This window comes from Macaca thibetana, chromosome 9, assembly GCF_024542745.1.
Source record: "Macaca thibetana thibetana isolate TM-01 chromosome 9, ASM2454274v1, whole genome shotgun sequence".
Taxonomy (NCBI): Eukaryota; Metazoa; Chordata; class Mammalia; order Primates; family Cercopithecidae; genus Macaca; species Macaca thibetana.
Genome location: NC_065586.1, coordinates 23,289,172 through 23,304,176, shown reverse-complemented (window position 1 = coordinate 23,304,176; position 15,005 = coordinate 23,289,172). Strand labels below are relative to the sequence as shown.

General features: G+C 44.7%; 1 protein-coding gene across 1 annotated transcript; it reads right to left on the bottom strand.

Moving 5' to 3' along the window:
• Nucleotides 1–5,512: 5,512 nt before the first annotated feature.
• On the bottom strand, nucleotides 5,513–8,569 carry OTUD1 (OTU deubiquitinase 1). The gene has a single exon (XM_050803167.1). It carries the CDS (start codon nucleotides 8,182–8,184, stop codon nucleotides 6,742–6,744), a length of 1,443 nt encoding a protein of 480 aa, XP_050659124.1. The 5' UTR covers nucleotides 8,185–8,569; the 3' UTR covers nucleotides 5,513–6,741.
• Nucleotides 8,570–15,005: the final 6,436 nt, after the last annotated feature.

Below are 15,005 nucleotides of genomic sequence, written 5' to 3'. Positions count from 1 at the left end.
GTTCAAGGCTGCAGTGAGCTATGATCATGCCACCGCACTCCAGCCCAGGTGACAGGTCAAGACCCTAGCCCTACAAGAAAATGAAAAAAAAGTACAAATAGAAGAAAGACAATGGCAGGGACACACTATGAAGGATTATATATGATAGAGAGGAAACAAAATATTAACTAGGCCATGACAAATCAGCTCCAATTTTGAGATTTAATATAGCCAACCATTTGTTTTCTGAGTATGTCACTGTACACACACTCAGAGATCCCTTAATCAGACAAATCCAGGATACCACTAAACAATGAAAAAAGAAGACAATGCAAGCAGCAAATAAGCACTCTGGTTGACCAAACACTAAAGCTTAAACACATTACTCAGAGCAGAGTATCACGGTTCTGAATTAGAAACTCATTTCTAGTACAACAGGTTGTGTTATTTAAAAAAGAGAAACCCATTTCTTATGATTTTAGAGTCAATTCAGACAAGCACATTGATTAGTGTCTCTAACTGAACACAGAAAATCATAGTGGGAATTGAGGTTGGAAAGTGACAATGGTAAGAGCTTTTATAATGCGAGGAAGTAAACAGGAAAAGTATAATCACAAAGATAAAATTCCCAGCACTAGCTGGGCATGGTGGCTGAGGTCAGTAAACCAAGCACTTTGGGAGGCTGAAGGGGGAGGATTCCTTGAGCTCAGGAGTTTGAGACCCCATCTCTACCAAAAATATTAATTAAAAAATGAGCCAGAGAGAGGCGTGGGACAGTGGCATGCACCTGTGGTTCCAGCTACTCAGGACGTTGAGATGGAAGGATCACTTGAGCCAGGGAATTCAAGGCTGCAGTGAGCCATGATCATGCCACTGCACTCCAGCCTGGGCAACAGAGTGAGATCCCATCTCGAAACAAATTAATAAAAAAAAAAAAAGTCCAAGCACTCTGAGATCCCTTTAAGTACAAATGAACTGTCACATTTCAGTCATCTGCAAGTACTAAAGTATTAAACCATATTCAGTTTTTTGTGTTTGTTTGTTTGTTTGTTTTTTGAGACAGAGTCTCACCCTGTTGCCCAGACTGGAGTGTAGTGGCGCTATCGCGGCTCACTGCAGCCTCCGCCTCCTGAGTTCCAGCAATTCTCCTGCCTCAGCCTCCCGAGTAGCTGGGACTACAGGTGCGCACCACCACGCCCAGCTAATTTTTGTATTTTTAAGTAGAGGCAGGGTTTCACCATATTGGCCAGGCTGGTCTCGAACTCCTGACCTCGTGATCTGCCCACCTTCGCCTCCCAAAGTGCTAGGATTACAGGCGTGAGCCACTGTGCCTGGCCTCATATTCATAATACAAGGCCAGGCAGTTATTTTATAAAGAAAAATCAGTACACCATAAATTACTTTTTTTTTTTTTTTTTTTTGAGATGGAGTTTCGTTCTTGTTACCCAGGCTGGAGTGCAATGCTGTGATCTCAGCTCACTGCAACCTCCGCCTCCTGGGTTCAAGCGATTCTCCTGCCTCTGCCCCCCAGTAACTGGAATTACAGGTGCCCAAGACCACGACCAGCTGATTTTTTGTATTTTTATTAGAGACGAAGTTTCACCATGTTGGCCAGGCTGGTCTCGAACTCCTGACCTCAGGTGATCCACTGCCTCAGCCTCCCAAAGGGCTGGGATTACAGGTGTGAGCCACCACGCCTGGCCCATGAATTACTTCTTAAAGGATTTCATCAAATACAGTTATTTTGCTTTTTGTTTCATATTTTACACAAAAAGGAACTGTTCAAATATTTAGAAAATTCAATTGTGAGAAACAAGGCTAGATAAGGTCTTACTGTAAGTTAACTGATGACAGTGAACTCTCTCTGACCTTTACTCATAGAATCATTGTCATTCACCTAATTTACAACAGGAAGAAATACATTTTTTTCCAACAGCTGTTCTGATCTGATTTACACTACCTGCCCTGGTCCCACTGACCAGTGACATAAGCCTGCAGCCACTATTATTGAACACAACAGTCCTAACTGATGCTTGAAATCTGTTCAACATTTCCTTCTCAACCAGGCTACAGAGAAAACAATCATCAAACTAGGAATTGCTAGAGACTGGATGTGGGATGGCAGTAACCCGAAAGCAAAACACAGCAAGTCATTTTGGAGAAGGCAGTATCTTCAAGATCACAGCAGATTAGTGAAGTTCTATTTTTAACTAGTTACAGTTGACCTGGTTTCTCAAGATGTTTTGAAGATGACACATAAAATCAATGAATTCTCATTTTTGGTTTCAAAAACCATTTTGTCAGTCATAGAATTCAATACTGCAATATCTTTCTCTATTATTTTAGTTTAAAATGCGCATAATTACTTTGTTATTAATAATTCCCAGTACCTTTAGAGTCAAGTTATTTTCATTTAATTTCATATCCTCCAACTAAGTATTTTCCAAAGCTCCATTTCTCTCCAATTAATTCCTTCATTCAAAAATTTGGCAGGGCGTGGTGACTCATGCCTGTAATCCTAGCACTTTGGGAGGCCAAGGTGGATGGATCACTCAAGGTCAGTAGTTCGAGACCAGCCTGGCCAACATGGCAAAACCTCATCTCTATAAAAAATACAAGGCCAGGAACAGTGGCTCACGTCTGTAATCCCAGCACTTTGGGAGGCCGAGGCAGGTGGATCACGAGGTCAGGGGATCGAGACTATCCTAACATGGTAAAACCCTGTCGCTACTAAAAATACAAAAAAAAAAATTAGCTGGGCGTGGTGGCACGCACGAGTAGTCCCAGCTATTCAGGAGGCTGAGGCAGGAGAACTGCTTGAACCTGGGAGGCGGAGTTTTCAGTGAGCCGAGATCATGCCACTGCACTCCAGCCTCGGTGACAGAGCAAGACTCCATCTCAAAAAAACAAATAATAAATATACAAAAAATTACTTGGGTGTGGTGGTGGGCACCTGTAATCCCAGCTACTTGGGAGGCTGAGGCAGGAGAACTGCTTGAACCCGGGAGGCGGAGGCCGCACTGAGCCAAGACCACACAATTGCACACCAGGTTGGGCGACAAAGCAAGACTCTGTCTCAAAAAAAAAAAAAGCAATTTACTGAGCACACACTCTGCTAGGTACTTGGGTTGGAACCCAGAGATTCAACAGGGAATGTGCCTATTGAGCTTAGTACATTTGGGGAATCAAACTGAATTAAATGTCATCTAGTTTCTCAGTGCCTCTTTGAGATAGCTGTAGACACTCTAGGGATGTACAAAAAAAAAATGAGGTCTGAACTTAGGATGTAACAAATAACTGTCTATTTAATGTGAACATGCTACATACTTGAATTTATCCAGTACATTTACCTACATATCAAATTATCAAATGTCCAAAGGATTACAATCTATTTTTCTCCCCAAATGCCTTTCTTCCACATGAGCACTAAATGTCATGGTAAAGTGCTAATGATTCTCAAAATGCAAAACTTGGGGAAAAAATTGTAAAAGATTAACTTTCTTTTAGGAAAAGAAAAAGGACATAAGATAAACTTGAACAAAGTAATGAAATTATCTCCAGATTTTTTTTTTCAAGGCTGAGTGTGGTGATTCACACCTGTAATCCCAGTACTTTGGGAGGCTGAGGTGGGAGGATTGCCTGAGGCCAGGAGTTCAAGACCAGCCTAGGCAACATAGGGAGATCCTCCCCTGCCCCCGATCTCTATGCAAAATAAAAAATTAGCTGAGCATGGTGGTACATGCCTATAGTTCCAGCTACTCAGTAGCCAAGGTGAGAGGATAACTTGAGACCAGAAGGTAGAGGCTGCAGTGAGCCATGATTGTGCCACTGCACTCCAGCCTGGGGGACATGACAACACCCTGTCTCAAAAATAATAAACAAAATTTTAAAATTAAATTTGAAAACAGTTCTGGGCATGGTGACTTAAGTCTGTAATCGCAGCACTTTGGGAGGCTGAGGCAGGAGGATCAGTTAAGCTCTGGAATTTAAGACCAGCCTGGGCAACATAGTGAGACTACATCTCTACTAAAAATTTAAAGAAAAAAAAAAATTAGCTAGGTGTGATAGTGAACGACTACTGTAGTACCAGTTACTTAGAAGGCTGAGGTGGGAGAATCACTTGAGCCCTGAGGTTGAGGCTGCAGTGAGCCATGACTGTGCCATCGCACTCCAGCCTGGGTGACAGAGGGTGACCCTGTCTCAATAAAAACATAATAAAAAAGAAAAAAAAAAATCAGGACTTGGAATCCTAATTTGAAAATGAAACAGAACACAGAAGAACCTATCTAAAACAGTAATAGGCTGACAGAAGCCTTTTTAGGAATTCTTGTGTATTCTACTCACACTTGTATAAAATTGTAAGCATCTCCAAATGTTATACAGCTCTAAATAAAGTGGAGAAAAGGGGTAGCCAGGTAATTCAAATAACAGAAATTTTTTCTTCCCAAATTACTTACTGAAGCCATGAAGCAAAACTTACCTACACAAAAATCTAGAGATCTGTGATTAGTAAACATTTAAACCGTTGACAAATTCTTTCCTTGATACTCAACAGCATCCTTCCAAGAATGTGGTTAACCAATGAACTCAATCAAGTTCAGTTGTGTCTATGACTGTGCTGTCTAAATGACTAACTGAAAAGTAAAATATCCAAAATAGCTGCTTTTCTTATGCAGTAAACATACCCCAACACTATGCACACAGGTGCGCCAAATTAGTCTATTTGTGCTGCTGCAACAAAATACCTGTAATTTATAAAGAACAGAAATTTATATTTCTCACAGTCTGGAGGCTGGCAAGTCCAAGACCAAGGCGCTTGCAGGTTCCACATCAGGTGAAGGCCCCTTCTTCACAGATGACACCATCTAGGTGTCCTCCTGTGGCAGAACAAGAGAAGAGCAAAATGGGCCTAAGCTAGTTCCTTCCAGCCCTTTATAGAAAAGGCACTAATTCGTTCATGAAGACAGGGTGCTCATGTCTTGAATCACTTCCCCAAAAGCCCAACCTCTTAAAACCACCATAATGGGGATTAACACATGAATTTGGGGTGGTAGGACACATATATTCAAACTATAGCATGTACTTTTCAACATCTTAAAACAGATTCCCGTGATCTCAAGAGGCCAGACTAGACAAAAATTAGGGTATATCTTTGGTTAATCTTTAAAACGTTAAACTCTATATTGAGAGTGAGTGGAATACACAAGTATGACATTAAATTAGACATTCTGCTGACACAAAACTTGCACTTCCTTTTTCATTAGCCAATAGGTACAGCTATAATTGTAGACAGAATTTATAATTAGAAATAATGAGAGCAATTTCTTGGATTCTCCACCTTTAAATTGTATTTTATTCAGACTTACCCTTTGAAATTACTCATGATTAGCCTATCTTCTTTATGTGAGAATTTAGGAAACCTATTGCTGTGGCATCTTTACGGAAAAAAAAAAATGCATCTTTACATGCATACGTGTAAGAAAGTTTCCTACAAACACTACAATTTAAAAACCACTCTATCCAAAAGACATTGTAAAAGTATAATTTTGCATTTTATTCATTCATTCCATCAGCTGGGAATTGCTCTATTGTACAAATACAGTTTTGTACAAAAAAATCACAAAATGTTACAAAATAAAAAAAGTACAAACTGCATTACTTAATAAATATGACTAAAAGTAGTTAAAGTGGCAATGAGATAGATTTTAAGTTGGAAACATTGTTTGACCCAGCAAACCATACAAGCTCTGTTTACAGACATTTCTACATTAATACAGGGCAATCCTATTTCACCTTCTGAAAGAATGTAAAAGAAATATTAAGACAGTGTTCTCCTGCTGTAACTGCCAAGGGTGGCTCCAGACATTTATGCCATTAGTTTATAAATCTCTTAGTTGGATCCAAGAAGTTAAAGCAGGAGGCTTATCTTGTCACAGAGTTTTATACCATGTTAACATTCTCTTTATAACAAAATAACAAATGTCAATAAAAACAATTGAGAGCACCAGACGATCTACTCTACATATCAACCAGGGTACAGAATAACCATTCTGCCATCAGCAAATATCAGACTTTCATTCAAGTAAGACCTGGTACTATCCCTTAAAACAGGAAAAAAAAGAAAAAAAACACCTTCCCACAACCTTCCATTAGGTAATTTTCTTTAAAAGATTCACCATTTCTAGAAAAATAATGATTTCCAAAACAACAGCTCTGTTTCATCAAAATGGAATGGGCCAAACATCTGGTAACAAGAATGTTTCAATATCCATTTGAAATAATTATCTAAGAATTGTGAAATTCAAATTTCAACAACATAAAATAACTACCAAATCACAAACTCTGTTCAAAATAATACATTTCATATAAAGCACTTCTCTGGATTTATGCCTGAACACATCATAGATGAAGGTACACCAGTTTTTAAAAATGTTGTGCAAAAATACATTTTTATAGAAAATAGACTACCAGGAATGAACAAATTTACACTGTGAGAAATCAGCTTGCAAATTAAGTAGTGCTCACTTTATACAGCAAATTATAAATAGCAATAAAATCACCCAAAGCTATCATGAAACATCATTTAGGTGGCCCAGCAACCTTCAGCTCTGAGAAAACATTCAAAAAGATGATTAAGGCATTACACCTACAATAAAATCTACTAGCAAGTTTGAAAGTGCTATTACCCTGATTAGAGTTCATGTGATTCTCCAAACAAGTTATGTATGCAATTATTCCCAGGGTGTAAGGTTTTGAGACATTTCAAGAGCATGCATTTTGTTCAATATACATTTTGGATAGGGATATGGCCATAGATTTGGCAAGTTCTTCGTCGCGTTTCCTTTGCACTTGAGTTTGTTTGCACCAGTTGTCGTACTCTGGGTTAGGATAGGAGTGATCAAATACAGCATCATAGTGTCCGTTACTGAGCCAACTGAGCCAAATACTAGGCCTCAGGGAATCCTCTGGGCCCAAATAATGAATCATAGTAGACACCGTGGGGCTCTCCAGCCTCCCTCCAGTAGTTAAGTGGATATTCACATTCAGCATCTGCCCCATGGCCAGCAATTCCGGGTACCCAGCCCATGCCCCGTCTTGGGCAGCAGCGATGATAAACTCCCCCACGTCGCCCTCAATCAGGGGGCTGAAGTGGTCGAGATGGTCGGCGATATAGTGCACCGTCTGCTCCCTCAGCTCCCGGTGCAGGCTCTGGTCCCCATACACCGTCTTGCTGACAGCTCGGTAGAGGCAGTTGCCGTCGGGAATGATGTGGAATCGGTACTTATTCCTCTGCCGCAAGTACTTGTCCTGCTTCTCCACCTCGGCCAGGTACAGGGCCAGCTTCTCGTCTCTGGGATCTGACCTGGAGACGATCACCGGCTCCGCCGCGCTGCTCGGGGCGGTCTCGATGCTCCGGGCTGGGGGTGCCTCGGCCTCTGGGTCGGGCCTCCGCGCCGCGTCCCCACCGGGAGCGTCGCAGCGGTCGCCGCCCCTCTCCCAGGCCCTAGGGCCCCTTTCCACCAAATGCTCTTCGCCCCACGGACCGGGGTCGGGGCTCCCCGGGGTCGGCGCGGGGCCTCGGTGCTTGGCGGCGGCCAAGGCCTGGCGGTGCTCGCTCAGTCGGAAGTTCCGATCGGGCCCCTCCCGTGTCGCGTCCAAGCCCGCGGACTCGGGGCAGTCGGGCCGCAGCAGCTCCTCCAGGAGCCAGGCCGAGGAGCCCCGCCGCGGCGGGACCGGGGCTGCGGGCGCTGGGGCCAGCAGGAGGCAGCGGCCGCGCGGGGCAGCGGCGGAGCCCGCGGTGCCGGGAGCGGGCTCGGGCCCGTGCAGCAGGAGCCTGTCGGCGCCCAGGGCCCGCACGGTGATCTGCGCGGTGGACGTGTAGTGCGGCGGCAGCGGCGGCTTGCAGGACGCGCCAGGCGGGCCGGCGGCGGCAGAGGCGGGCGCGGCGGCCCCGGACACCACCTCGAAGCAGGAGGAGAAGGCGGGCATCTTGGCGGCGGGGACAGCGGCGGCTTCACGGTGCTCGGCGGCCGCGGCGGGCTGGCACTCACCGGTCTCGGGCTCGGGCGCGGCGCCGGCGGCTCCCGGGGGCTGCAGCGAGACCTTGAAGGGGGGGGCGGCGGCGGCGGGTGGCGCGGGGGCGGCGGCCGTGGGACCCGGTGACCCGGAGGGGTAGTGGGTGCAGACGCTGCTGTAGAGCTGCATGTCCCTGCCCGCCGCTCGGCCCCTTATAGGCGCGGCGAGCCCCGGAGCGGGGGACACACCCTCCGGGCCCGGGGGAGGGGGCCGGCGGAGCGCGGTGACCCAACGGCCCCAGAATAGAGATGAGCGCAAGGCCGCTGGCCGCCGCGCGTCAGCTGCCGCGAATAGCGCCCGGGTCCCGGCCAAATTCCTGCTGCGCCACAGCGTGGGGGGGGGCGGGGACGGGACGCGAGCTCGACTCCTGCCGGTGCGCTCAGCCCGCAGACCCGGGGCGTCGCGCCCGCTGCAGCTGCTCCGGCCTGCGGCGGCCGCTGGGGACTCACGGAGGAAGCCGCCCGCCTCGTTGGAGCGCGTCCTGCCGGCGAGGAGGAGCGCGGTGCGCGCGGAGGCCCGGGAGGCGGGGCCGCGGTTGTTTACCTCAGGCCTCGCGGCCGCGTCACGTGGACTCGCTGGAATGCGCGGCTTGTCTCCGCGCCCGATTCAGCCGCGTCGGCTCGCCCCGCCCACTCCGGCCCGCGCCCCGCCCCCTGCTCCGCTCCGCCGACGTCACGGGCGTGGCCCTCGTCGCGCGCGGGCGGGGCGAGGCCGGGGGCTCGTAGGCCTGAGCAGTCCGGGGATTCCTGGCTGGGCCTCCCGCCCACGTGACTCCCGCAGACCGCTTCCCCGACCTGGGCACGGGTTTCTGCGCTGCGCCACTCTCCGCAGCGGCTGCAGTGGGTGCTGCGGGATGGGCGCTTCTTGGAGCGAGTTAGCATGCTCGGAAAGCTTGCTTGGCAGGAAAGCTTCTGGCATGGGTGTGGAGAACAGAATGCTGTTTGGCCTCTGCATGGTCATGGGCTACCATCCCTCCTTGCATCCACTACTGCCTCTTTTATCTTTTTAGAGATGAGGGTCTCACCTATCTCCAAAGCTGGAGTGTAGTGGCGCAGTCCATAGCTCACTGAAGCTTTGACCTCCCGGACTCAAGCGATCCGCCCACCTCAACCCAGGTGTGCACCACCGCCCCCGGCTAATTTTTTTTTTTTTTTAAGGCGAGGGTCTCACTATTACAGTTGCCCAGTCTGGTATCGAACTACTGGCCTCAAGTTGTTTCCCGCCTTGACCTCCCAAAGTGTTGGGATTACAGGCCCTAGCCACCAATCCTGGCACCACGAGTCTTTTCCTCTTTTTTTTTTTTTCTTTTCCTTTTTAAGGCAAGGTCTTGCTCTGCCTTCCAGGCTGACTGCAGTGGCGCCATCATGCCCCACTGCGACCTCCACCTCCGAGGTCCAAGCGATCCCCCTTCCTCAGCCTTGCCTTGGGCAGGGATTACAGGTGCCCAGCTAGTTTTACCACTGCGTCTTTTCTATGCACTTCCTTGGACTCACCTGTTAAGGGTGAGTCCTCTAGTGGATTCTCCTGCCCTGCGAAGACAAAACCAACTTTTCTGCACCTCTGACCTATGTCACTTGGCAAATACCTGCTTGGGCGAAAGCAAGGAAGCCTTTTAGCCCTTTATAAACAGCCTTTCTCAGAATACCAAATGCAGTATCACCTAGGGCCTTTTGAAAATAGATGCGATTGCTAGCCAGAGGTCAAAAGCGGTAGAGAAAGTCGTGACCTGCCTTCTGGGGCAAGATAGGCTATAGAAAATACTTCTACCGAGCCTTTTTGTAATACCCACCTTTGTAAGGGAAAGCCAGAGGTAGTGGAAGACTTTTGCTGTATTCTGAGCTTTGATCAAATGCTAAATTAACAGGCTCCAAACATTCAAATTGAACCTAGAGGTTGTCCTAACATTTTAGAGATAGGGAGACTGAACCTGTAGGTGATGTAGGCTGTAATCCGGTCCCCAACCTTTCCAGTAGAATGTGAATTCCATGAATTGAGAGACTTGGGTCTTGCTCTTAAATTTCCATTCCCTAACACAGTACCTGGCACGTAATTGGACCTAATTAATATTTACTAAGTGAATGAGTAGATGGAAAGCGAGTTCCCAAGGTTCGTCAGATAGTGGTGAAGCCAAGATTACTATCCAGGTCCCTTGACCTTAGCCAGGGCTTTTAATTATTTTTGGGCGGTATGACTGGCAGGGTCCCAGCTCAGGTCACTGCAGCCGGTTAGGTAAATTAACTCAGAAGAAGGAAAATGGCTGTCTAACTTTTCAAATTCTGGTAACTACTCCTTTGGGAGCTTGAAGCGCTCATGGCTAATTAGGAAAAGGAAATTACCATGCTTGGATTTCATCACTGATTTGTTGAGCATCTATTGCTCTGTGCATGAAGCACTTCACGCTTAACTCTTTCATTAGCTGGTGTTCTGAAACGGAAGACAAGACTATTGGCAAGGCCATCATCAAATAACATTTACCATACCCACTGTGTGCCTAGCAGGGCTAGCATAACTGGAGCCTGAAGGGAGATAAGGAAGATATTATCATTTAAATCCTAAAGCAAGAATAGATTTTAACAGGTTGGGGTAAATGCAGAAAACAACACTAACAACAACAACAACAAAACACTAGGTCCACAGAAGACACACTACCTCTGATGTACCAAGTTAGCAACAGACTAAAACAAAGAGGTGAAGATTTGAAACATTAACATATGAATGCATTTTTAAAAATCTTTTTAGTTGGTCTGGGGGCAGTGGACTATGCAAGACTGCGTATTGACAGTAGGAATCCTTGTCCACCCTGTATCTCAATATGGAAAGACTTCCTAGAGGGGGTGATACTTCAGGAAACCTTCACAGCAGAGATGATGGCAGCTTTGGAACTGGATGTTGTTTTTGGCCCTTGGAAGCTAAGAGAAGACAAGGCCTTGCAGGTGACAGCAAAGAGATTAGGGAGGCAAATCTGATTTCTCGTGAGTTCACATAATTATCTATAATGTAATTAATTAAAATTAATATGCAGGAAAATTGCTACGTGATCAGAACGATTGAAGAGTATAAGCTTTCAGGAGGTGAGTTGTTTTTATTCTGATGGTTTACATGACTGTTTTCCCTTCCTCAACTATAAACTCCTCAAAAGGGTCCCAAAACTTAACACAGAATAACTGGTAAAGTTTTTGCTATATACAGTACATTAAAACGTGGGAAGACTATAGATGTGATTTTTTAAAAAACTGTGCAAAGAAGCTGAATCCTGTGTCTTTAGATAAACATTAAATACATCCAATTAAGCTAGAAAAAAATTTCCTAGACTAGGAGCCATGGCTCATGCATATAATCCCAGCACTTCGGGAGGCTGAGGCAGGAGGATCACTTGACCCCAGGAGTTTAAGAGCAGCTGAGGCAACATAGCAAGACCCTGTGTCTACACAAAATTAAGAAAAAAATTAGCCTGGCATGGTGCCACATACCTGTAGTCCCAGCTGCTTGGGAGGCGGAGGGGGAAGAATTGCTTGAGCTCAAAAGTTTGAGGTTGCAGAGAGCCATGACCACACCATTGCACTTCAGCCTGGGTGACAGAACGAGGCCCTGTATCAAGGCGAGGGGGAAAAAAAGACAGAAAGTAGCAAGTGTTGGACAAAATGTGAAGAAGTTAAAATCCTCATATGTTCCCTGTGGGATTGTGAAATGATGCAAATACTTTTTAAACAGCTTAGCTGTTCCTCAAAATGTAACACATAGAGTTACCATATGATCCAGGTAATTCCACTCTTAGGTGTATATAACCAAGAAAAATAAGAACATATCTCCATACAAAAACTTGTATATCAATGTTCATAGTAGTAGTATTCATAATATCCAAAGGGTAAAAACTATCCACATGTCCATCAAATGATGAATGGGTAAACCAAGTGTGATATATTCAGACAATGGAATATTATTCAGCCATGAACAAAATGAAGACACATGCTACAACATGGATGAATCTTCAAAACATGCTAAATGAAGAAAGCCAGATACAAAAGGCCACACACTGTAATATTCCAGTTATATGAAATGTCTAGAATAGACAGTAGGCTGAGATGAGGAGGGAATGTGGAGTGACTACTAATGGGCATGGGGTTTTTTTTGGAGTGATGAAAATGGTTTGAAGATAGCTTATGGCTAGTCGAGGGGCTCATGCTTATAATCCCAGCACTTTGGAAGGCCAAGGTGGATAGATCACTTGAGTGCAGGAGTTTGAGACGAGCCTGAGGAACATGGCAAAACCCTGTCCCTACACAAAATACAAAAATTAGCCAGTCATGGTGGCACACGCCTGTAATCCCAGATGCTTGGGAGGCTGAGGTGGGAGGATCCATTGATCCTGGGAGTTCGAGGCCGCATTGAGCTGTGATTGTGCCGCTGCACTCCAGCCTGGGTGACAGAGGAGACCCTATCTCAACAACAACAAAAAAAAACAGAAAGAGAAAGAAAAATGGGTTATGGCAGGGCAAGGTGGTTCGTGCTTGTAATGCCAGCACTTTGGGAGGCTGAGGCAGGAGAATCACTTGAGTCCAGGAGTTTGAGACCAGCCTGGGCAACATTCAAGACTTCATCTCTACCAATAATAATAATAATAAATCAGTTGAGCGTGGTAGTGTGCACTTGTAGTCCCAACTATTCAAGAGGCTGAGGCTGGAGGACCACTTGAGCCCAGGACTTTGAGACTTTGAGATTGCAGTGATCCTGCCACTGCCTTCCAGCCCAGGTGACAGAGCAAGACCTTGTCTCTGAAAAATAAAAAAGAAAGAAAATTATGGTGATCATTGCACAACTCTGTGGATATACTAAAAACTACTGAATTATGCATTTGAAGGATGAATGATTCCTATGGTATGTAAATCATATCTAAATAAAAGCTGTTTTCAAAAACCGTACCATGAGCCAGGTACTATGCTCATTGCTTGAGATAAAAAGATAATTATGTTTTAACCATAAATGTCTCAGCAGCAACAATACTTACTTTGTGATATTATTGCATATATCATGGACAACATTTTATATATCTTAATTATTTTTTCTGATGAATTCACAGTACTCTGTATGATAGCTTAAATGTAATTGTTTAAATGGTATAAATGAGCTGAGGCCTACTAAAGCCAAATCATTCATGCCCAGATGAAACGAATATTTAGCGCTCTAGACTAGTAGAAATGCTATTTGAATTTATAATTGTTTAATAAACTTTTTGTGTAATCTTCATGATATAAAAAATACTTTTACATTTTGTAAAGTAAACATGTGTTGAGCATTTCACAAAGCATATGGGAATTGTACACAGATATGTCATATTTTTAGTTTCGTTGGTTCTGTGTATGGCTCTAGGAGATTCTGAAAAGCGCCCAGAACGTAGCAGCCTCTCAATATTTTCTGAATGTTGTCAAATAAAAATGATACCTCAGCAATAAAGGCAGGCGTCTTGGAAAGTGATGTGTGGAGTTGATATATATTCATTCTTTGTGTTCTATTGAACTGACAATTTAAAGTGAAAAAATAAATAAATAAAGAGCATCATGTCGTGCACACATAACTCAGTATTCTTTCTCCAGCTCATCTACCAAGGCTGACACATCACCAACTGGAAGTGAAATTACCAGGCAGAAGTGAAAACTACCCTTAATTATTTAAACCTATGGCTCTTCTGAAATTGTGTTTATGTATTACTTGCATAACTTGAACATTATACTAAAGAAAAGAATCACTGAAAATTCTATTACGTAAAGACCTCTTAACTCCAGAAACTTTAAATCAATATATGATAACAAGATCAAATAATCAGTAGGTGTTTGGTTTGTTTGTTTGTTTGTTTTTACATATATGTGTGTATATATAGAGAGAGAGAGCTTTTTTTTTTTTTTCCCGAGACAGTGTTTCACTCTTGTCGCCCAGGCTGGAGTGCAGTGGCACGATCTCAGTTCACTTCAACCTCTGCCTCCTGAGTTCAAGCGATTCTCCTGCCTGAGCCTCCCAAGTAGCTGGGATTACAGGCACCCACCACCACGTCCAACTAATTTTTGTATTTTTAGTAGAGACAGGGTTTCACCATGTTGACCATGTTGGCTCTCAAACTCCTGACCTCAAGTGATCAGCTTGCCTCGGCCTCCCAAAATGTTGGGATTACAGGTGTGAGCCACCGTACCCAGCCTATAATTTCTTATTTATTTTCTTTCTTTCTTTCTTCTTCTTATTTTCAAATAGAGATTGGGTCTTGCTCTGATGCCCAGGCTGGAGTACAGTGGCATGATCTCAGCTCGCTATAACCTCCACCTTCTGGGCTCCAGTGATCCTCCCAACTCAGCCTCCCAAGTAGCTGGGACTACAGGCATGCACGACTATGCTGGGCTAAGGTGTTTGGCTTTTGTAGGAGAAAAAAAGTAGGAGAAAGTTTGGGGAAAAGACTGTGACGAATGAATAATCATTGACTCTTGAGTTTAGGATTAGAAAAGGTACAGATCCTTTTGATAATAGTCCAAGGGGTCATCTAGTAATTAGCAATAGGGTTCAAATCTCTACTCACACAATGGCATTCTTCATCTTGTGGATCCAATTGACTATTGAGAGAAGTCAAGTCTGTTACTCAACAGGGAGGTTTAAATGACATAATTTAAATAGAATGATCATTTCCCATACACAGCCTTGAATCATTCCAGCATATGGTGGAAGGGAGGAGCCCCAAAACCACACGTGTTCCCTGAATTCAGTTAATTTCTATTAGAAAAGAACAGTAGTTAGACTAGAACCATTTTGTTCTGTGCTCTGTTGCCTGCTTCTAGTTGCCTTAACCGATACGATGGTCAGGTCTGCTAACAGTAACTAGGCCTGCACAGGGATAAATAGAAGTATAATCATATGTCCCTTGTTTGTAAAGAGCTTAATATAAAGTAGGAAAAACAAGACACCCGCACGCA

What these genes read in the sequence shown, in the direction of transcription:
- OTUD1 (XM_050803167.1), bottom strand. Translation starts at nt 8,184, where the DNA reads ATGCAGCTCTACAGCAGCGTCTGCACCCACTACCCCTCCGGGTCACCG.